This window comes from Oryctolagus cuniculus, chromosome 18, assembly GCF_051225735.1.
Source record: "Oryctolagus cuniculus isolate XC-2025 breed Fujian yellow rabbit chromosome 18, ASM5122573v1, whole genome shotgun sequence".
In the NCBI taxonomy this organism is placed as follows: domain Eukaryota; kingdom Metazoa; phylum Chordata; class Mammalia; order Lagomorpha; family Leporidae; genus Oryctolagus; species Oryctolagus cuniculus.
The window spans coordinates 2,885,411-2,908,173 of NC_142884.1; the positions used below are offsets into that span (position 1 = coordinate 2,885,411).

Here is a 22,763-nt window from a genome sequence, read left to right on the forward strand (position 1 = left end):
GGCATGCCATATGGGCGCCAGGTTCTAGTTGCGGTTGCCCCTCTTCCAGGCCAGCTCTCTGCTGTGGCCCGGGAGTGCAGTGGAGGAAGGCCCAGGTGCTTGGGCCCTGCACCCCATGAGAGACCAGGAGAAGCACCTGGCTCCTGGCTTCGGATCGGTGTAGTTTCGGTCGTGATGGCCATTTGGGGGGGTGAACCAACGGAAGGAAGACCTTTCTGTCTCTCTCTCTCTCACTGTGTATAACTCTATCTGTCAAATAAATAAATAAAAAAGACATGATGTACAAGTTCCATATGATGTGAAGTCCAGTGCCTACTGTAGATGAAGTCTTACTGGGTCACAGCCATGTCCAAACATTTATGTATTTACGGCCTGCATGTTACAATGGCAGGGTTGTGCATTCGGGCAGAGATGATCTGGCCCACAAAGCCTGAAATATTGACTGTCTGGCCCTTTACAGAAAGTTTGTGGATCCCTATCCTAGAAAAACTGTAAATTTCAAAAAAGCAGCAAAACAATGCCTGTCATACTTCTACTTGCAGACTAATGTTATTGCCTCATTTTTGCATGTATTCCCTTCCACAGATGCCCACAGGGAGCACTTGCCATCTGTGTGCTCTTAGAAAGTGATTTAATCACTTTGCACCCGGGTTTCCTTGTCTAGGAAATGCGAATAATGGTATTTCCCTCCTAGAGTTGTCGAAAAGAGGCAGTATGTGCCTATCGGCAAAGCACATACAACAATATATATATTCTCCAAGTGTGTATAAACAAACAGAATGAAACAGATATATGTCACACATACACATAAACTTAATACACTTAATATACGTATGAGAGGCCTCAAAAGTCCATGGAAATAGAATTAAAATGTAAATTTATTTTGGTGCAAGAAATGTTTAAAATCCATGCGCAGTTTTTTTATAAGTCACGTTTTCCATGAACTTTTTGGAGACAATATATAGGCAATACCTGCACGTTATATACACACTTGGTACCTAACATGCATACACACCTCGAGACATCATCTCATGCATCAAGTATTTGAACTGCTTTATCATTTGCACATGGTGGCTACCAAACATTTCTCCAAGACTTCATATATTCAATAACCACAAGGTTTTGTAAGCCTACCTTAATTTTTTATTTTTATTTTTATTATTTTTTGACAGGCAGAGTGGATAGTGAGAGAGACAGAGAGAAAGGTCTTTCTTTTTGCGGTTGGTTCACCCTCCAATGGCCACCACAGCTGGCGCGCTGCGGCCGGCGCACCGCGCTGATCTGAAGGCAGGAGCCAGGTGCTTCTCCTGGTCTCCCATGGGGTGCAGGGCCCAAGCACTTGGGCCATCCTCCACTGCCTTCCCGGCCCACAGCAGAGAGCTGGCCTGGAAGAGGGACAACTGGGAAAGAATCCGGCACCCCGACCGGGACTAGAACCCGGTGTGCCGGCGCTGCAAGGCGGAGGATTAGCCTAGTGAGCCCCGGCGCCGGCCCCTTAATTTTTTATTATTAAAGTGAAGCTTCTTACAAGTAAGTGTAGCGCAAAGGTTGTAGAGCAGTGAAACTTCGGTGTGATGCTGTGGTGGTGGATACAGCACAAGACTGAGCTCCAACTTAAACTGCGGCTTTACCTGATAGCATCATATCAGTATTCACCCGTCAGTTGTACCAGATGTTCCACATTAACACAGTTCGCAAAAGAATAGGGGAGAGTTGCATGGAGAGGGTGTATGAGAATTCTCTGTACTTCCTCTTCAACTTTGACTTAAAGCTATAAAACTTATCTTAAAAAAAAAGTTTATTAATTTCTTAACAAGAAAGCTATTCACTGTAGGAAATGGAGGGCACAGAGAAAAAGACTAAAACCAGCCAAAGAACCAGGGACCACTGCCGCGCCAGCTGTGGTGCGTTTTCTTCCAGTCCTTTCTATGCTTAGGTATGCTTTTTAAAGTGTTTCCAAATGGGGTGACACCAGAGATGCTGTTTTGCACTGTGTCGTCTTGTCATTGTGTCTTAGCGGCAGCGTGGCATCACATTGCACGGACGATGGGAGAACAGCCTCATGTGCTGGGCACTCACGGGCCAGGCACAGCTCTAAGCTCAGCACGAGGAGCTCACTCTCCCATCACCACAGTCTCATGAGGAGGGCACCACAGGCCACTGCACTGCCCCATTTACAGACGAGTGAACCGGGGCACAGGGTAACAAAGAAACTCGTTCAAGAGCCAGAGCGGGGGGCCGGCACTTGGCATAGTGGGCTAGGCCTCCACCCAGCACCAGCATCCCGTATAGGCACCGATTTGTGTCCCAGCCGCTTGGCTTCTGATCCAGCTCTCTGACTGTGGCCCGGGAGAGTGGTGGAGGGTGACAAGTCCTTGGGCCCGTGCACCTGCGTGGGAGACCCAGAGGAAGCTCCTGGCTCCTGGCTTCGCATCAGCCCAACTCTGGCCATTGCAGCCATCTGGGGAGTGAACCAGCAGATGGAAGACCTCTCTGTCTGTCTCTCCCTCTCTCTGTAATTCTGCCTCCCAAATAAATAAATAAAATCTTAAAAAAAAATAAATAGAGCTGGAGCTGGGATTTACACTCAGGCTGTCTGGCTCCTGGTCCTGAGGTGACCAGCTCCATCTGCTGCTTCTCACAGTTGGGAGCTGGGTCTGGGAATCAAATGGAGGCACTCTGGTGTGGGATAAGGGCGTCCCAGCCAGGGGCTGACTCATTCGGCCGGATGCCTGCCCCATCCCTGTTGTTGTCCCTGCCATTTGCTAAGCAACTGCACAGCCGCTGGTGCTTAACTGAGCATATCCTCATGGCATCTACGCAGTAGCCTTACCCCTCCTGTTACACTGGAGGGCCAGAGCTCGACTCCTCCTTGGCCCTCAGGGAGTCCAATTCCAAGGCCTTGTCCTCCGGTCGTTTTCTCAGCAAGACCACGTGTCCCTCCATGGGAGACTCTTTCTCCCAACACACTCTCTCACGAGCTTTTCTTTATAGGACACTGTTGCTGTGGACTGCCTGCTGCCAGGCAGGCTCCATTATCAGTGGCCATCTTGTCCTTTTCCACCACAGGGCACTGAACAGCAGCATTGCTGGGATCCAACTGCTGGACAGCAGCACCCCTGCTCCCGAGTTACCACAGAATGCTTCAGACATTTCCAGATGTCCCCTGGAGGACAGAACAGCCACCAGTGCACAACTGTTGGGGCAGAAAAACTCAGAAATGGGGCCGGCATTGTGGTGCAGAGGGCTAAGCAGCCCTTTGCAATACCAGCATCCGATGTCAGAGTGCTAATTTGAGTTCCAATTCAGCTCCTGTTAATGCCCCTGGGAAGGCAGCAGAAACTGTCCCACGTACTTTGGTCCCTGCACCCACATGGGAGAACCAGCTGGAACCCCAGGCTCCTGGCTTTGGGCCTGGCTGTCGGCAGCCCCAGCCAGGGAGTGAATCAGCAGATGGAAGATCAGTCAATCTCTCTCTCCTCACCTCTCTCTGTCACTCTGCCTTTCAAGTTAGAAAAATAATTTATTTTATTTTTATTAATATAAAGAAAACAGATTCATGTATTTCATAGGTACAGTTCTGAGAAGATAACCATACTTCTCTCCCTCCTCCTTTGCCGCTCCCAATACTCCTCCTTCCCTCTCTTCTTTTCATTCATTTTTGCAAAGATATAATTTTTTTTTTTATTTTTTGCCAGGCAGAGTGGACAGTGAGAGAGAGACAGAGAGAAAGGTCTTCCTTTGCTGTTGGTTCACCCTCCAACGGCCGCTGCAGCTGGTGCACCGCGCTGATCCAAAGGCAGGAGCCAGGTGCTTCTCCTGGTCTCCCATGGGGTGTAGGGCCCAAGCACTTGGGCCATCCTCCACTGCACTCCCGGGCCACAGCAGAGAGCTGGCCTGGAAGAGGGGCAACCGGGACAGAATCCGGTGCCCCGACCGGGACTAGAACCCCGTGTGCCGGCGCCGCAAGGTGGAGGATTAGCCTGGTGAGCCGCGGCGCCGGCCGCAAAGATATAATTTTAATCCGCTCTAATATCACAGGCTTAATTCAGCACTAGTTTTTGACACTAATATTTGACAATTAAAAAGTAGAAACACCACAGTTCCCACAGGAGTATAAAGAAAGGCTAAAAATGACAATTATATCACACTCTGCCTTTCAAATAAATCAAATAAATATTTAAAAAAAATACAGAAGCAGACGAGGAGACTGGGAGCCTTGCGATACATGGAGTGGCAAGGGCACTATATGGGAGGCCCCTCAGGAAGGTTTTCCAGAGGAACTGATGGCCAAGTTGGTGTTTCAGGGTTCTGGGGTTAGCAAGGTCAAGACAGGAAGGGCAGGCCCGGAAACGGGCCAGCAAGTGCAGAGGCCTGGAGGCATGAAGCAGTCAGTGCGTTCTGCGAGCTGTGAGAAGCCATCCGGGTTCCAGTACAAATGCCGCAGCTGGACTCCCTCAGCCGGGAGAGACGGAGTGGGCAGTGTTGACAGAACTGAAATGTCTTGAGGTCGTGAAGGTGTCGCATTTACTCTGAGGGCGGACGGGCACTGAAGGCTGGGTGGTGGTGGTGGATGCTTCACCGGAAGCCTTTTGTTTCCGGGTCACTCTCACCACTGCTGAAGACGCGTGGGCCGTGCAGTGGGTCTGATCCAGGCTCTCGGGCTGCCACCAGGGCTTCCACGTGGTTTCCCCGGGACCCCCTGAGCATCTCAGTGAAACGCTGAGCAATTCTCTCTACCCACCCCATACTACCCCCCAACCTTCACCCACTGTGGCCTGTTACCTTTCCATAGCAGCACACACTCGTTAGAGCATCGTTAACTAGTCAGGCTCGTTCTGGTAAACAGAATTCAGTTCCACGTGGCCGTGGGAGTGAGGCTGCTGTTCATTTCTGGCTGCAAGATGGGTGCTGGTCTCAGCTTCCAGACGCCCCCACACTCCTTGGCTGATGACCCCTCCTCCATCGTCAAGCCCAGTAATGGCGAGCGGAGTGCTTCTCGGGCCAGATTTCACTGATCAACTCTAGCTTCCTCTTCCATTTTTAATGGCTCGTAGGATCACATTGGGCCCACCTGAATCACCCAGATCAAGTTCCTTCTTTTAAAGTCAATTAGCAACCGTAGTTACATCTATCTGTGAAGTCTCTTTTCCCACATAGGGTAGCAGAGCCACAGGGCCATCACCAGGGACCACAGGTCAGGGGGACCAAAATTCCCACTACAATTAGGAAGTGATGAGTTTGTAGTACTTAGCACTTTATTTTTAACAATTTACAGTCATGCCATGCACCACATAGCAGCATTTCAGCCGACAGAGGAGCACAACATAAAACAGTAGCCCTGTAGATTGTGTCCCTCAGGGACATTGTATCCATCTTAGTTTGGGTGGTCACACAATAATGAAATGGTCTCATGATCCATTTCTCCGAACTCCATTGTTACGTGACACCTGACCAAACTTAATTTGAAGTCTATTTAATTTAGGTTTTATTATTGAACTGTTTGCAAAATTCCTGAAAATTTAACAATTGGCCTCATGATGAGCTAGCTCCAGTACACTTGTGTAAAGTTATTTTGTGTGCTTTCAAATCTCTTCTGAGATATGGGCATCTGGGACAGTGATTAAGCTGCTGCTTGGGGTACCTGCATCCCACGTGAGATTGTCTGGGTCAGGTCTTGGCTCTGCTTCGGAGTCCAGCTCCCTGTCGTTGTGCACCCTGGGAGGCCACAGGTGACTCAGAGGCTTGGGTCATTGCCACCCGTGTGGAAGGCCCAGCTTGGGTTCTCGGCTCCCAGCTTCAGCCTGGCCCAGCCCTGGCTGTTGCAGACATTTGGGAATTTGGGGAGTGAATCAGTTGATGCAAGATCTCTTTTCTCTGCCTCCGACTTCAATATCTCCCCTCCACACACACTCCCTAACCTCAGTTTTTCAAATAAAATGAAAATTGAATACAAACAATTTAAGTTTCTTTTTTTAAAAAAATATGTATTTTATTTATTTGGAAGAAGTTACGGAGAGGAGATCACATTTCTTAGGCGTGGTATTTTACTGAATGTTTCTCCCACAACTTGCTTTTCCCACTCAGCATTATGTATGTGAGGTTCTTGCACGTCTGTGTGGAGCTGAGGGAGGTGTGGAGCCTGGAGGAGACAGAAGGGACGCCGGTGGCCTCCAGAGACTATGGCAGGGAAGGAAAGAGGAGCAACGGGCCGGCGCCGCGGCTCACTAGGCTAATCCTCCACCTAGCGGCGCCGGCACACCGGGTTCTAGTCCCGGTCGGGGTGCCGGATTCTATCCCGGTTGCCCCTCTTCCAGGCCAGCCCTCTGCTGTGGCCAGGGAGTGCAGTGGAGGATGGCCCAGGTGCTTGGGCCCTGCACCCCATGGGAGACCAGGAAAAGCACCTGGCTCCTGGCTCCTGCCATCGGATCAGCGCGGTGCGCCGGCCGCAGCGCGCCAGCCGCGGCGGCCATTGGAGGGTGAACCAACGGCAAAGGAAGACCTTTCTCTCTGTCGCTCTCTCTCACTGTCCACTCTGCCTGTCAAAAAAAAAAAAAAAAAAAAAAGAGGACAGCGGCGTCTGCCTGGGGGGAACGAGGACGGTTCAGAACCAGGCCCCGGTGATCCTGAACTGCATGGCAAGTGTGCCGAATGCCACGGAATTGGACGCTTACAAATGGTTATGTGAATTTGACTTCGATCTAACATTTTTTAGTATGGAAAAAAAGTTTTTAAAAATAACAATTATAAAATCATGTGTTTCCAATACAGAACAAAAAAAAAAGTACCAACGCAATGACCATACCTAAGCTGATCAAACGTGAACGTTAAGCCCATAGCAACAGCAGCTTAGCCGTCCACAGGGAGGCCAATGGCCAGAGCTCTGTGCAGGCCCTGGGGCAACCCCAGGGCTGGATCCTGGTGGGAGGGATGCGTCCTGTCCCAGTCCGGGAGCCATCGCTCCCACAAGGCAGCACCCACGCAAGGTCCTGGCTCAGCTGGCACGATCTGCCGGCTTCAGCCGTGCTGCCCTGAGCGTGGCTGCCTGGCCTCCCTCTTCATGCAGCCCCCAGGGGGTCCTAGCCTAGTCCTGGGGCTCTCTCGTCAGTTCCTGCACACCTATCCCGGATGGAGGCGCCCTTGTGGCCTCCTGAAACCCCTGAACAGAGGCAGGATCAATGATCAGGGGTTTCAGGTGTTTGCCTGCAGTATATCATGGGAATGAGCCCAGCTCTGAGCTCAGAAAGCAATGGGGTAAGGGGGCTCCTCCATCCCCTGGATTCGTGAACCTGGACAAATGAATTCTCCTCTTTGGACCTCAGTTTCTCAAGGAGTAAAGATGAAAATCTCGTAACAACCGCTAATGCTTTTTAAAGTATTTATTTGAAGGACAGAGACAAACAGACACAGAGACCTCTCATCCGTTGGTTCACTCCTCAAATAATGCAACAGCCAGGGCTGGGCCACACCAAAGAAGGAGCCAAGAATTCAGTCTGGGTCTCCCACACGGGTGGCAGGGACCCAGTCACTTGAGCCATCGCCTGTGTGCAGTAGCAGGAAGCTGGAATCAGGGCTGGAGCCAGGACTCAAACCCAGGCACTGCTGTCCAGTGGGCCTCTGCAGTGAGACGGATGTCCAAGGAGTGCCCTGCCCAACGTGGAGCCACCAGCCACACGTGGCTGTTGGACCCTCTGCAGTGAGACGGAGTCAGAGGAGTGCCCTGCCCAACATGAGCCACCAGCCACACGTGGCTGTGGAACCCTCTGCAGTGAGACGGATGTCAGAGGAGTGCCCTGCCCAACATGAGCCACCAGCCACACGTGGCTGTGGAACCCTTGAAGGTAGAGTAACTGAGGAAACATTTCACTTTGACTTAATTCTAACTCATTTGAATATCTGCATGTGCTAATGGATGGGGAAGTTTTAAACTGCCATGCTGGCCGGTGCCGCGGCTCACTGGGCTGATCCTCTGCCTCCGGTGCCGGCACCCCAGGTTCTAATCCAGGTTGGGGCGCCGGATTCTGTCCTGGTTGCTCCTCTTGCTGTGGCCCGGGAGTGCAGTGGAGGATGGCCCAAGTGCCTGGGCCCTGCACCCGCACAGGAGATCAGGAGGAAGCACCTGGATCCTGGTTTCGGATCGGCGCAGCGGCCATTTGGGGGGTGAACCAAAGGAAGGAAGACCTTTCTCTCTCTCTCTCTCACTCACTGTCTAACTCTGCCTATAAAAAAGGGTATAACCGTCTTCGGGAGCTGCAGCAGCTGTGCTATGTCTGGGAGATCTTCGAGGGCGCCGTCGCTCTTTTCTCTCAGTAACCCCGGGGCCTGCAGACGACCCAGCACACAGTGGGTGTTCTGTGATATGGAAAGTTCTGCAGGTGGCACAGAGGAGGCCCACAGAAAGGTGGGCTTGGGTGTCCTGACACTGCACCCATCACTCCCTAGGGACAGCAGCAAGGAGCAGGTGAGGACCAAGTCTGGACACGTGCCCCGGCTGGCAGAGCCTTCCCAGGGCTGTCAGGTCACGCTGCGGTCAGGCAAGAGACAGGTGTGGGAGGCAGCCAGCCCAGTCAGGTGAGGACACAGGGCACCCAGTTTCCGCGTCTCAGTGACCCGCGTGGCAGAGGGGACGCTGCAGACCGTGTCCAGGTGCACGCACAGGTGCTCTGTGTCCTCGCTCACATCCCCAGGAACAGGGCGGCCAGACTTCAGGGTCTGCCCCGCTGCCCGCTCTGTCCTCTCAGCCCTGAGCAGTCACATGGGTCCTGGGTCTCCAACTCCTGAGCAGCTCTCTTGCCTCTGCTCTCCGCTCCACGTGGCGCTGTCCTACCTGGGCACTCACGTCCGTCCTCCTGGCCTGCCACATACCCATCCGCCTGGTGCCTGACGCCACACATAGCACTCTCCTCCACGCTCTCCGTGGGCTCTCAGTGTCCCTCTGGGCGCCCCCAGACCTGAGCTCAGTTCCCTCTTCTCCGCTTCGCCTGGGAGGGGACCCCCATCTGGCTTTTCTCCACCCCCATCTGCAGCGCAAGCCCCACCCCAGCCTGCGCTTCCCACCTTTTTAGCGCCCGCAAGCTTCTCTCTGCCCCACCCCTGGCCCCGTCGTCACACGCCTGGGCCACGTCCTGGAGGACATCTTCCCTGTGGGTCCCTGCCCCAGGCCCTCCCACAGCTGCCTGCCTACTCACGGCCAGGCTGACGCACCTCTGCTTCTCATTGGCACATAAGAACTGCACACATGCATGGGGGGATGGGGTGGCGTTGATGCCACAATGGTGTCATGGTCAGAGCAGAGCATGTAGGCCCCCATCACTCCAAACATTTGCCGTCCAATGGACTCGTTAGGGAAACTGGGGTAATGTCACTCGTATGTGCTAATCTCTTCCATGTCCTCCCAATTGTTCTGACTTTAAAATGTATAATATACATTTAAATGTATAATACACACATTTTAAAGTACATTATACTATGTATTACACATATAATGTACATATACCTACATACTGTGTGTATATATTTGTGTGTAGATACTTGTGTTCTGCATCCTTAGAGTCAACCAATCCTGGACTGAAAATCTTCAAAGAAAAAAAATGCGTCCTAAACGTGTCCAGACTTCTTTCCTTGTCATTGTTCCTTAGTGACACACTCTCAAAGCGATTTACATAGCATTTGCACCTTTTTAGGTTCTGTGCAAATACTACCGCTGTTCTATACAAGGGTTTATGGTACCTGCTGGGGTCCTGGAACCAGCCCCTGAGGGATGGTGAGGGACTAACACACACACATGAAAAATCAGAAAGTATTAACATTGCCTCCACATGGTGGGATTATGGGTAATAGTCTCCATCGTCCCTCTGCTCCCAGATGTGTGCCAGGAACACACGGGTATTACCTTTATGATCAGAAACACGCAATCGTTGCTGTTTTTCAAGTGAGCACAGAAGCAAACCAGCCACCCTGGAGGCCAGCAATTAACAAACCCTGTCTCCCAGGTGCTCTGAGTTAACTTTCCGCAGCCAATTTAGCAGAGCGGGGCCTGGTGCTGGCTCGGGGCCTCATCAGCTTCGGCGCTAATGGCCCCTCCTGGAACCTCTCTACTTGCAGGCCGCGTAATTGCCAGCACTTTATCCAGCTCCCTCCGCGCTGGCCAGAAAAAGTGACCTCACCTCCGGTGGGGAGGTGAAGACAACAGGGGAAAGCAGCACTGGGCCTGCAGGAGCCGCCTGGGAATCAATCGGTCTGAACTGAGCTCCGGGGAGCGGGCGGAGAGCTGTGCTGGGGCTGGTTTTGTTGTTCTTTTGCCTGCTGCCGGCTGCCGGAGTCTCCTGTTCTCTGTGGCCCCCACCCCCACTCCCATGGGGTCAGAACCTTGGCTTCCTCCCAACCCCAGGGCTCAGCTGGCTCCTGCCCACACTCGGGCTTAGAATTGCAGATGAGACGCAGCTGTGGTTTTCTTGGTATCTAAATACTCACTTACCGATTCTTAAGTATGATATAAGCATTTTATCATTCACATCTCCCAGTAGTTCTCTCCCTGGGTTCTCCTCTGCTCACAGGAACGCTGCCTCCAGTTTGCCACAGACCTTGACATGCACACATGTACAGATGCACACACTGGCTGTGATGGTCAGGGCTGGGCCAGGCCTTAGCCCAGGAGCCTGGAGCTCCATCCGGGTCTCCCACGTGGGTGGCAGGGGCCTCTCTTCCCCTGCTTTCCCACCCAGGCCATTTGCAGGGAGCTGGATTGGAAGTGGAGCAGCCGGGACTCAAACCAGTGCCCATATGAGATGCCAGTGTCACAGGCTGTGGCTTACCCTGCTGAGCCACCGTGCCAGGCCCACAGAACTCCTTTCTTGAAGGCAACATACTCTTCAATATATGCATGTACCATAGAGTTAGCCACTCTTCAGCATGTATTGTGGGGTGCAGGGCACCGTGCAGTACAGTTGTGAAAAAGAAGTGTTACAGTCAGGCAACACAGAGACACACAGTGGTAAAGAAAGGCAGGGGCCGGGTGGCGCAGAGGTAAAGCCCCCACCTGCAGTGCCAGCATCCCATATGGGTGCCGGTTCGAGTCCCGGCTGCTCCACTTCCCATCCAGCTCTCTGCCATGGCCTGGGAAAGCAGCAGCAGATGGCCCAAGTCCTTGGGCCCTGAAGCTGTGTGGGAGACCCAGATGAAGCTCTTAGCTTTGGCCTGACCCAGCCTTGGCTGTTGCAGCTATTTGGGGAGTGAACCAGCAGCATGATCTCTCTCTCTCTCCCTCTCTCTCTCGGTAACTTTGCCTTTCAGTTAAATAAATTAAAAAAAAAATTTTTTTTTAGAAAAAGACATTCTAAAGATTTTTAAAGGGATATATGAGTTTAAGTGAGTTCTTAAATTCACTTAGAAGAGAAAGTGTATATCCCAATAAAACCTCTTTTAGAAGTTAGAAAAAGAATGAACAGTGAGAACAGTGAGGAGAATGGAGCAGACCATCAGAACAGGTGAACCCTCCCCCCCAACACGCACACACACAGGGCATCTTCCTGCATAATAAAGTCACACCTTACTGCCAGAGAGTGTGTCACGTCTGTGTGAGCAGGAACTACTCTGCAACAGAATGGACAAATCAGTGAAACCGGGAGCCATAGGGGCGAGAAAGGAACCACATCGAGAGAGGACAGACTGTGTGAGTCCAAGGATTGAAAATCCTAACATGCCAAGGCGTGTGTGGCGACAGAAAGCAGGCCAGTGGCTTCCTGGGCACAGGGAAGGATGGGAAGGATTGTGCAGGCGGATTCATAGACCAACACATGTGGGACACGTCACAAAAGACAGTGCAGGTCCCTGTGGCTTAGGTACTCAAGTAAAATTCTAGGAGAATGCTGGAGAAAAGCAGAGATAGAGCTCTCTCCCATCTGTTGGTTCACTTCCTAAACACCTCCAACAGCCAGGCCTACATTTGGAGTCTTGAAACTCCATCCGGGTCTCCCACATCAGGGACAGGGACCCAAGTGCTGAGCCATCGGCTGTCTCCCAGGGTGCACATCAGTAGGTGTTGGGATTGGGAGCAGAGCCTTGACTCGAACGCGGGCACTGTGTTGTGGGATGCAGGTGTCCCGAGCAGCTCGTCTGCTGTGCCAAATGCCTAGCCCTGAAACTTCTTAATTTTTCCACGGAGAGACTTAATCAATACAAGGAGAAGGCAATCTATGAAGTAGGAGAAAATTTATTATCAATGAACCATGTCCTATTCGGGTCAATGCCCGGAATATAAAGGATTCTGTCACTCAACACCTTTTGACAGTAGGAGAGATGACACAGCTTCAGCATTTTACTCTGGAACTCGTCACAGTTGAAATGTGTATACGAATTTTATCCTCATAAAATTGCTTAAAGGTTAAATTGGCTATAATGTACTTGGAAAGTCCTGGTACGGTAATACTTTATTTCTGTAATAGTTAAGGCTATTAAGTGGCTTGTGCAGTAATATTCCATGATGTAATAAAAGGAAAAAAGGCAGGCAGACTGCACTACCTACAGAGCATCACCTTTAACCTCACACGGCCAGCAGGCCTCCTTTTCATAAAAAGATGCTCACTCACTGGTCTGTGGGAAGAACCTTGGCAGCATCAGATGTTTCAAACTCAGATCAAGTGGCCGCGCAGTGGCCCACCCACACCTCTGCAGCTGGCCCTCTGCTGCCATCTGCTGGGCTGTACAGATCTGCATCTCTGAGCGTCTCCAAGCCTCACGCCTAGCCAGGATGCACACCTCTCACTGTCGGAAGTTTTTCTCCACTGTGCATAGCACAAGACAATTTCTCACCATGAGGCCTCATTGTGTTCTCCCTCCATAATTTAAAAACTTAGCCACAGGCCCACGTAACATTGCAATTCCCTCTCAATGTTGTCTTGCCAGCCCACGATGAGGGGGCAGCTGAATCATGTCCACGGGGGCGCACAGACAGGCCCGCTGGGACTTTCCTGTTGGTTCTTATCTGGAGCACAGGCTTCTTTGGCGAGTTCTCCTCTGATCCTGTGGGTGTGAAAAGCACCAAGCCACCATTCCTGTGTGGGGAATCTTCCATCTTGCTAGGTGAGCTATGTCTTTTTTTTTTTCTTAAAATTTATTGGTGGGGGGCAGGGAGGGTAAGAAAGAGAATTTTTCTTTTTTAACTTTTATTTAGTAAATAAAAATTTCCAAAGTACAGTTTATGGATTACAATGGCTTTCCCCCCCATAACTTCCCTCCCACTCCCACCCCTCCCATCTCCCACTCTTCCCATCTCCCACCCCTCCCATCTCCCACTCCCTCTCCCATCTCCCACTCCCTCTCCCATTCCGTTCACATCAAGATTTTCTTTTTTTATTTTTTGGACAGGCAGAGTGGACAGTGAGAGAGAGAGACAGAGAGAAAGGTCTTCCTTTTTGCCATTGGTTCACCCTCCAATGGCTGCCGCGGCTGGCGCGCTGTGGCCAGCGCACCGCACTAATCCGATGGCAGGAGCCAGGTACTTATTCTGGTCTCCCATGGGGTGCAGGACCCAAGCACTTAGGCCATCCTCCACTGCACTCCCGGGCCACAGCAGAGAGCTGGCCTGGAAGAGGGGCAACCGGGACAGAATCCGGCGCCCCAACCGGGACTAGAACCCGGTGTGCCGGCGCCGCAAGGCGGAGGATTAGCCTAGTGAGCCGCGGCGCCGGCCTGAGACTAACACTTCACACAGCTTCTGCTGTGTGCCATAAGCTCACATCACACCATTTTATCATTGGCTTTGAGGCCCAAGACCGGATTCCTGGGACTCTGCTTTCAAATGGATCTTCGTGTGGCGCTTGAAAGTCCCCAGCTGCCGGAAGGTGTGGCCACACGTGTCACACCGGTAGGGCTTCGTGTTGGTGTGGATGCGTTGGTGGACGTTCAGGTTCCCCTTGTGGCTGAAGCACTTGTCGCAGTACTGACACTTGTACGGCCGCTCGTTGGTGTGGATCCGCCTGTGAGTGAGCAGGCTGGCCTCGTGAGTGAACCTGTGGCTGCAGACTTCACACATGTAGGGCTTCTCGCCGCTGTGGATCCGCTGGTGGACTCGAAGGTCTGAGGCCTGCATGAAGCCCTTCTTACAGGACTCACACTGGTAAGGCCTCTCTCCCGTGTGTGTCCTCTGGTGTATGACAAACTGAGACCTGTAGTTAAAGCTCTTGGGGCAGTCAGAGCACTGATACAGTGCTGCATTTTGGCGAGCAGAACTGACTGGTTTTGTAGCGCTGGGTGCATCAGATGGATTCACTCCAACCTGTCTTGGGATTTCTCCGCTTTCAGACTGGGTGGCTCCTCCTTGCTCCCTTGACGAGGTGGGGCTGCTGTTCCGTCGCTTTCTGGAATGTCTTGGACGTGGTGTTGAAGCTTCTCCCTCCAAAACTGGGGTGGAAGATGGGTCGGCGTGCGTGTTTTCAACAGGAAGTTCTTCTTGGGGGCTCTCCCCATCCTCTGCACAACCAAAATCTGCTGGAAGAAGGAATTCCACACATGGCATTTAGTACAGAGCGTTTGCAACGAGAGTCACTCAAACCACACAGTGATGTTGGCTGAGAACTGCCCGTCGACCTCAGAAGCCTACAAGATGGACGGTAGGGCCCTGGACAGTCAGGTCTGGCCACAGATGGCCAACTCCCCAGGGACGTACCCCACCCCACCCGCCAACACAGAAAAGGAAGAGCGCAGCCAACTCTCCAGGGGTCCTCAGTCTCCACACTCACCGGGACCCTCCGGAAGGTACAGCTCTGCCGGTTCCACTGCTGTCGCCTCTTGTCTGTCTGCCCTCACGTCCTCCTCTTGAAAGTCTGGCTTGGGGCTCAGCCCCTGTGGGTCTCTGCTTACAGGAACGATCGCTGGCAGGGCTTCCTCTCCCTGGGAAAGGCAACCAAGCAGAAGCACTCATACATCCGAGCTGCATGGAGCTCGGAAACCTTCCTTCCTTTTGGGACCCGGCCTTCCTAAGGACAGAGTTTTGTGGATATGTCCAGACTTCCAGTGGGCCACCCATCGCCCCACGTGAGCACCTCACCCAGTCTCCACACCAACCTGTAACAACCGCTACACCAAGCCCCATGCTTTCCACCCCTTCCTTTCTTTACGTGGTCTTCAAAAAGTTCGTGGAAAACCATTATTAGAAAAACTATTCTTGGTCTTCAAAAAAATTTTTGCACCAAAATAACCGTATCTTTTAAAAATACATATTTCTGTCTATCTGAAAGGCAGAGCCAAGTGGGAAAAGGAGAGGAGAGAGATCTTCCATCTACTGGTTCACTCCTCCAAATGCCTGTAACAGCCAGGTGGAAGCCAGGATCCCAGAACTCCATCTAGGTCTCCCGTGTGTTTGACAGGGGCCCAAGCACTTACGCCATCCCCTGCTGCCTCCCAGGGCACATTACCAGGAAGCTGGATCAGAAGTGGAGGTGCTGGGATTCAAACTGGCACGCCAGCAGGGGATGAGGGCTTCGTAAGCTATGGCTTAACCAACTACGCCACAATACCCACGCCTAAATGTATCAATTAATTCACTTTTCCATGAGCTTTTTGAAGTATCCTCATATTTCTCCCATCATCCAACTTCCCCTGCCCTGAACTCTGGAAGCAAAATGACTCCAGGCCAAGGTTGACATTTGGGGCTGGATAATCCTTTCTGGTGGGGACTGGCCGATACATTGCAGTGTACAGAGAAAGCTCCCTGGATCCACCAACCATATGCAGTTAACACTCCTCCCCTCACACACACACCACTGCCACCTAGAATAAACCCAAAACTTGTCAAATGTCCCTTGGAAGGTAACACTCACCAGAACTGAGCAGCACCCTTAATTAAGGAAGGGACAATTTTTAGAAAATTAGTCCTCTAGTCAATCAATTCTTGAAGTATCTTTGAGGAAACTGGCTGTGGGGGAGTTACTGGTGGCTCACCCATCTGTGTGGCAAGTTGACCCAGGCCTCGTTCATCTGCACCCTGAAGGCTACTTTCCTGCTTTCTCCGCACCCTTAATGCTAAAAGACTTAGTGGTCGGCTGGCGCCGCGGCTCACTAGACTAATCCTCCGCCAGCGGCGCTGGTACTTCCGGTTCTAGTCCCGGTTGCTCCTCTTCCAGTCCAGCTCTCTGCTGTGGCCCGGGAAGGCAGTGGAGGATGCCCCACGTGCTTGGGTGCCTGCATCTGCTTGGGAGACCAGGAAGAAGCACTTGGCTCCTGGCTTCGGATCTGCGCAGTGCACCGGCCGTAGCGGCCATTTGGGAGATGAACCTGCGGAAGAGCTTTCTCTCTGTCTCTCTCTCTCACTGTCTAACTCTGCCTGTCTAAATAAATAAATAAATACTTAGTGGTTGAGGGACAAAGCCAATTCCTCTTAGGCCCCCACATGGCTCAGAAGCGTGTAGGGATGTGACATGTGCATGGTCCATGGGTACAGTCCTGTCTGACTCACTCTACAGCTACACCAGATTTCCTTTTGTGCCTTCTCCACCTCGCCCCAGAGACCAGGGCAGCCCACTCACCGGTCCCCTCGTTGGGTCCTGCACAGTTTGGTTCATCTGCTGGCTTCCCTCGGGATGGATCTCGCTCACAGAAGACGGGTGCTGGAGAGTTAAGTCGATCACATCATTCATATCGCTGGGCTCCACTTCGACCATCTGCACATCGGAATTCCGCTGAAGAAATTCCTGTCCATTCAAGACGACCACAGTCTGGGGGAGAGAAGGGAAAGCACCATCAGACACCCTGAGAGAAGCTGAGTATACTGGCCAGGGTGTGGCATAAGCCACCATTTGTGACACCTGCCTCACATATCAGAGCGCTCATTGGAATTCTGACTGCTCCACTTCCAATCCAGCTCCCTGCTAATGAGCCCAGGGAAAGCAGCAGATGGCGGCCCAAGTATTTGAGCCCCCAGCACCTACCTGGAGTCCATATAGAGTTCCAGGCTCCTGGATTTGGTCTGAACCAGCCCTAGCTGGTCATTTGGGGAGAGTGAACCAGGAAAATGAAGCTCTCCTTTCTCTCTCTTTCACTCTGCTTTTCAATTAAATAAAAGTAATTTAAAAAAGAAAACCTGAGGGTAGTTTTCATACTCCGCATATGTGTTCTGCCATATTGCTCAAGCTAGCTTAAAATTCTTGGCACAGAATTAGCTCTGCAGCTACAGAAACCCCAGCTGAAACGTTTTGCTCTCTAATCTCCAGCAGCTGCCCCATGCCCAAGGCCTTTTCAAAGCTCCCTCAATCTGGCATCAGCTACACCAGGTTTCCTTTTGTGCCTTCTCCACCTCGCCCCAGAGACCAGGGCAGCCCACTCACCGGTCCCCTCGTTGGGTCCTGCACAGTTTGGTTCATCTGCTGGCTTCCCTCGGGATGGACCTTGCTCACAGAGGATGGGTGCTGGAGAGTTAAGTCGATCGCATCATTCATATCGCTGGGCTCTACTTCGACCATCTGCACATCGGAATTCCGCTGAAGAAATTTCTGTCCATTCAAGACGACCACAGTCTGGGGGAGAGAAGGGAAAACACCATCAGACACCCTGAGAGAAGCTGAGTATACTGGCCAGGGTGTGGCATAAGCCACTATTTGTGACACCTGCATCACATATCAGAGCGCTCATTGGAATTCTGACTGCTCCACTTCCAATCCAGCTCCCTGCTAATGTGCCCAGGGAAAGCAGCAGATGGCGGCCCAAGTATTTGAGCCCCCAGCACCTACCTGGAGTCCATATGGAGTTCCAGGCTCCTGGATTTGGTCTGAACCAGCCCTAGCTGGTCATTTGGGGGGAGTGAACCAGGAAATGGAAGATCTCCTTTCTCTCTTTCTCTCTGCTTCTGGTTTTTTTTTTTTTTTTTTTTTTTTTTGGACAGGCAGAGTGGACAGTGAGAGAGAGAAATAGAGAGAAAGGTCTTCCTTTGCCGTTGGTTCACCCTCCAATGGCCGCCACGGCTGACGCGCTGCAGCCGGCACACCGTGCTGATCCGATGGCAGGAGCCAGGTGCTTCTCCTGGTCTCCCATGGGGTGCAGGGCCCAAGCACTTGGGCCATCCTCCACTGCACTCCCTGGCCACAGCAGAGAGCTGGCCTGGAAGAGGGGCAACCGGGACAGAATCCGGCGCCCCAACCGGGACTAGAATCCGGTGTGCCGGCGCCGCAAGGCGGAGGATTAGCCTAGTGAGCCACGGCGCTGCACTCTGCTTTTCAATTAAATAAAAGTAATTTAAAAAAGAAAACCTGAGGGTAGTTTTCATACTCCGCATATGTGTTCTGCCATATTGCTCAAGCTAGCTTAAAATTCTTGGCACAGAATTAGCTCTGCAGCTACAGAAACCCCAGCTGAAACGTTTTGCTCTCTGATCTCCAGCAGCTGCCCCATGTCCAAGGCCTTTTCAAAGCTCCCTCAATCTGGCGTTATTTGGAAGAACTGGTCTCCAAATCCAAAGAGGAGAAAAACCCTCCTAGTAAATCAAGATCACCTTACACAGATTCAACCAAGCAAGGATTGAAAATATAACAAGGGGCTGGTGCCGTGGCGCAGTAGGTTAATCCTCTGCCTGCGGTGCCGGCATCCCATATGGGTGCAGGTTCTAGTCCTGGCTGCCCCTCTTCCAATCCAGCTCTCTGCTATGGCCTGGGAAAGAAGTAGAAGATGGCCCAAGTTCTTGGGCCCCTGCACCCACATGGGAGACCAGGAAGAAGTGCCTGGCTCCTGGCTTCGGATCGGCGCAGTGCACCGGCCGTAGCGGCCATTTAGAGAGTGAACCAACGGAGGGAAGAGCTTTCTCTCTGTCTCTCCCTCTCACTGTAACACTAACTCTCAAATAAATAAAATCTTTTTAAAAATTGTATAAAAACTGGGGCCGGCGCTGTGGCGCAGCAAGTTAACGCCCTGGCCATAAGCGCCAGCATCCCATATGGGCGCCAGTTCAAGACTCGGCTGCTCCACTTCCGATCCAGCTCTCTGCTGTGGCCTGGGATAGCAGTAGAAGATGGTCCAAGTCCTTGGACCCCTGCACCCGCGTGGGAGACCTGGAAGAAGCTCCTGGCTCCTGGCTTCGGGTCAGCGCAGCTCCGGCCGTTGTGGCCAATTTTGGAGTGAACCAGCGGATGGAAGACTCTCTCTCTCTCTTTCTCTCTCTGCCTCTCTCCCTGTGTAACTCTGACTTTCAAATAAATAAATAAATCTTTAAAAAAATTGTATAAAAACTAAAATATAAGAAACCAGTGCCCTATTGGAAGACACTCGCGCCCTACATTGGCGTACCTGGGTTTGCTTTCTGGCTCTGCTCATTTCCAGCTTCCTGCCAATGCAGACACTGGGAGGTGGCAGATAAATCTGCCTGTCTCTTCCCTCTCCCTTTCTTAACTCTCTCTTCAAAGCATTCAGACACTGAAATCACCAGGAAGAAAAGGAAACACCCCCTCCCCCAACTTAAACCCCACCTAATCTAACAGTTCTCCACTGGGAGAGATGTTGCCCCTGGGACAACTGGCGATGTCCGGAGATATTTTTGGCTGTTGCAGCTGGAAGGTGCCCCTGGCATCCAGGGGTAGAGACCACGAATGCCATTCAACAGCCCACACTATGGCCCAGGGCCCGCCAAGAATAACTCACCCCCCCAAACATCACTGGTACCAAGCGTGATACATCCCGAACTAGTCCAAAGCCTACTCCACTCCTCAGCTGCCAGTCAGTGGCTGCTGAACACTGGTGCTCCCTAAGGGAATGGGGAATTGTCCTCTGGACTTTATCCAGGTCCTTTGTGAAAGGCTGGGACACCGGACATCCACTTCTATGTCCGTCCCCTCATCTGCAGACAAATGTCCTTGCCTGTGTCCCTTATTGTATCCAAATGTGCGGTCTCTCTGGTCTCAGCTTTGCCTGGAGAGTGGTCTTCAACCCTGAGACCCATTTCTTCAGCCGTCACCAGGGGCAGAGACGCTGTTGGCATCAGCCACTTCACCATGAGTATGTCAGGACTATGCCATGCATTGGAAAATCAAACACCGTTGGACCCATCTGCTGTTGAAATGTGTTACGTGGACGACTTTAAGGATGGCTTTGCCCAGTGGGTGGACCTGGACTGGTGTTTTGCAGCCCCAGGCTGGTTAACATTTGGGATTAGGTCCCTCTGTGGAGCTGTCCTGGGCACTGCGGGGTGTGTAGCAGTGACTCCACTTCCCAGGTGCCAGGAGCCATCTCCTCTCACTCCTGGAGTGAGAGGAAGTCGCCAGATACTGCCCGGGGTTCCCTAAGAGGCAAGCTCTCCTCTGAGAACAAACCTCGGGTCTGAAGGCACCGTGCAGCCCCTGCCCCTCCCCACCCTTTGCCAAGTGTGGAGGTCTCACTCACCCACTGCTTGGGCTCCCTGTGGCGTCTCAGCACCGCTTCCAGCTGCCTGCAGCTCCTCACGCCGCTTTCCTTGACTAAGACCTGGAGGTCCTGGGGCATGGAGATCATGAACTGTTCCAGCACCAGCAGGTCCATGATCTGCTCCTTCGTGTGGAGATCTGGCCTCAGCCATCTGTGACACAGCTCGACAAGTGTCCGCAGATCCTGGATGGGGTCTGAACAGTCTGAGCCGCTGAAGGCTCTGAATCTGGTATGCCATTCCTCCGTGTCGCCGCCTTGCCCATTAAGGGGAGTGTTTTCTGATGGCATGACGGACAGCAGCTCTGGGCCAGAGCTATCATAGGGTTGCTCACCATCCAAAGAAAAAGTGTGCTCTGTGGCCATATTTAATGACGCACTTTGCAATCAGCTCTGAGAAAGGCCTCCTGGAAGATGGTTGTCTGATGGACACCTATCAACAGGTCTATTCTGGTTTCTTGAGTAATAGACTCACTGTTCAGAATACTAAGGAGGAAAAAAAGAACGAACCGGATCAGTCTGACTCCCTACCCCACCCTCCCCTCCCTTCCAAATCCATTCATGCTAATGCCAGACACCACCCACTGATGCAAATGTGAAAGCAGTCATCCCATCAGAAAACAGGGCCCATGCTCTTAACAATAACAATAACAATAACAGGATTATGTGAAGTTCTAGAAAATCTGTTGCCATAAAATGCACATTCCTGTTATCTTCCCATTAAGACAAGACGACAAGGCAAATTTTTAGTCATACTTATGCACAAGTACAGAGAAAAAAAAAACGCCTGTAACCTAAGAATTTCATGTGGTGTGCTCAACACTGGAACTATTAACCTAACAATTTCCCAACACATTTCCTTGTTGGTCACAGAATGCCTGTTTGCTTCAGGGAAGAGAAAACTCAAAGGAGCCCTAAGAAAACTAAGCTCCTGGGGCCAGTGCTGCGGCGTAGCGGGTAAGGCCCTGGCCTGAAGCGCCGGCATCCCATATGGGCTCTGGTTCAAATCCTGGCTGCTCCTCTTCCAGTCCAGCTCTCTGCCATGGCCTGGGAAAGCAGTGGAAGATGCCCCAAGTCCTTGGGCCCCTGCACCCATGTGGGAGACCCGGAGGAAGCTCCTGGCTCCTGGCTTCAGATAGGCACAGCTCTGGCCGTTGCAGCCAACTGGGGAGTGAACCAGCAGATAGAAGACCTCTCTCTCTTTCTCTGCCTCTCCTCTTTCTGTGTAAGAAACTCTGACTTTCAAATAAATAAATAAATCTTTAAAAAAAAAAAAAAAAGACTAAAAACTAGGTAAAGGGCCTGAATAGAGTTTTTGGTGTTTTTTTTTTTTTTTTTTTTTTTTTTACAGGCAGAGTTAGAGAGAGAGAGAGAGACGGAGAGAAAGGTCTTCCTTCCGTTGGTTCACCCCCCAAGTGGCTGCTACGGCCGACGCGCTGCACTGATCCGAAGCCAGGAGCCAGGTGCTTCTCCTGGTCTCCCATGGGGTGCAGGGCCCAAGCACTTCCCAGGCCACAGCAGAGAGCTGGCCTGGAAGAGGGGCAACTGGGACAGAATCTGGCGCCCCAACTGGGACTAGAACCCCGGGGTGCCGAAGCCGCAGGCGGAGAATTAGCCTAGTGACCCATGGCACCAGCTTTTTTTGTTTTTGTTTTTGTGGCAGGTAGAGTTATAGACAGTGAGAGAGAGAGACAGAGAAAGGTCTTCCTTCCGTTGGTTCACTCCCCAAATGGCCGCTACAGCCGGCGCTGAGGCTCTCCCTGAATAGAGATTTTTTTAAGGAGACATATCAGTGGCCAAAGGGTATATGGGAAAACATTCGTCATCACTAATGATCAGAGAAATGCAAATTAAAAATTTTGAAGCCCATGCATATGAGGGTTGTCAAAGAATTGTGAAAAAATATAGATTGTGAAAAAAAAATTTGGTTTTCAAAATTTTTTGCACCAAACAAACTTAAGATTTAATTTTGTTTTTACCATAAACTTGCTTGTTTTTTATTTTTATTTATTTATTTTTTTAGGAAACAGGCAGGAATTTTTAGACCAGTTTAGGTTTAGATTCACCAGACTGGACTGTTTTTCAACATTTAAAGTAAAATTTTTTTGCCACAAACCATGATTATGTTTAAGTTCCCTCATATTATAGGTGAGTTAAACAAGTCTGAGCTAACAATGAGTTACAGAGGAGCCACTTTCTTCCGCCAGCCCTAGGAGCCAATGCGTGATGCAGACCAATTGCGATGTTTCTGAAACCAGCCCCCGCTCCATGCACACTGACCCCAGGTCCCTCCCAGATATTGCTGTTAGCTCACCTGCCTGCCGACTCCGGGCTTCCACCTCCTTCCGTCTGGGATCCACACTCAAATGAGCCTTGAGCTGCAAAAA

At 51.5% G+C, this 22,763-nt stretch overlaps 1 protein-coding gene across 7 annotated transcripts; it reads right to left on the reverse strand.

Moving 5' to 3' along the window:
* Positions 1–13,736: 13,736 nt before the first annotated feature.
* Positions 13,737–22,755, reverse strand: ZSCAN5B (zinc finger and SCAN domain containing 5B). 7 transcript variants are annotated; one of them, XM_089319969.1, is made up of 6 exons: positions 22,691–22,755; positions 20,359–20,862; positions 17,322–17,510; positions 16,524–16,712; positions 14,739–14,889; positions 13,737–14,484 (listed from the first exon to the last, which is right to left on the reverse strand). In XM_089319969.1, the coding sequence occupies exons 2-6, from the start codon at positions 20,740–20,742 to the stop codon at positions 13,751–13,753; spliced, it is 1,647 nt and encodes a 548-aa protein (XP_089176095.1). In that variant the 5' UTR covers positions 20,743–20,862; positions 22,691–22,755; the 3' UTR covers positions 13,737–13,750. The 7 variants fall into 7 exon arrangements, with proteins under 7 accessions (XP_089176095.1, XP_089176094.1, XP_089176096.1 ...); XM_089319968.1 differs by having other exon boundaries at positions 13,737–14,487; XM_089319970.1 differs by lacking the exons at positions 20,359–20,862; positions 22,691–22,755 and adding an exon at positions 19,270–19,391 and having other exon boundaries at positions 13,737–14,487.
* Between the last annotated feature and the right edge of the window lie 8 nt (positions 22,756–22,763).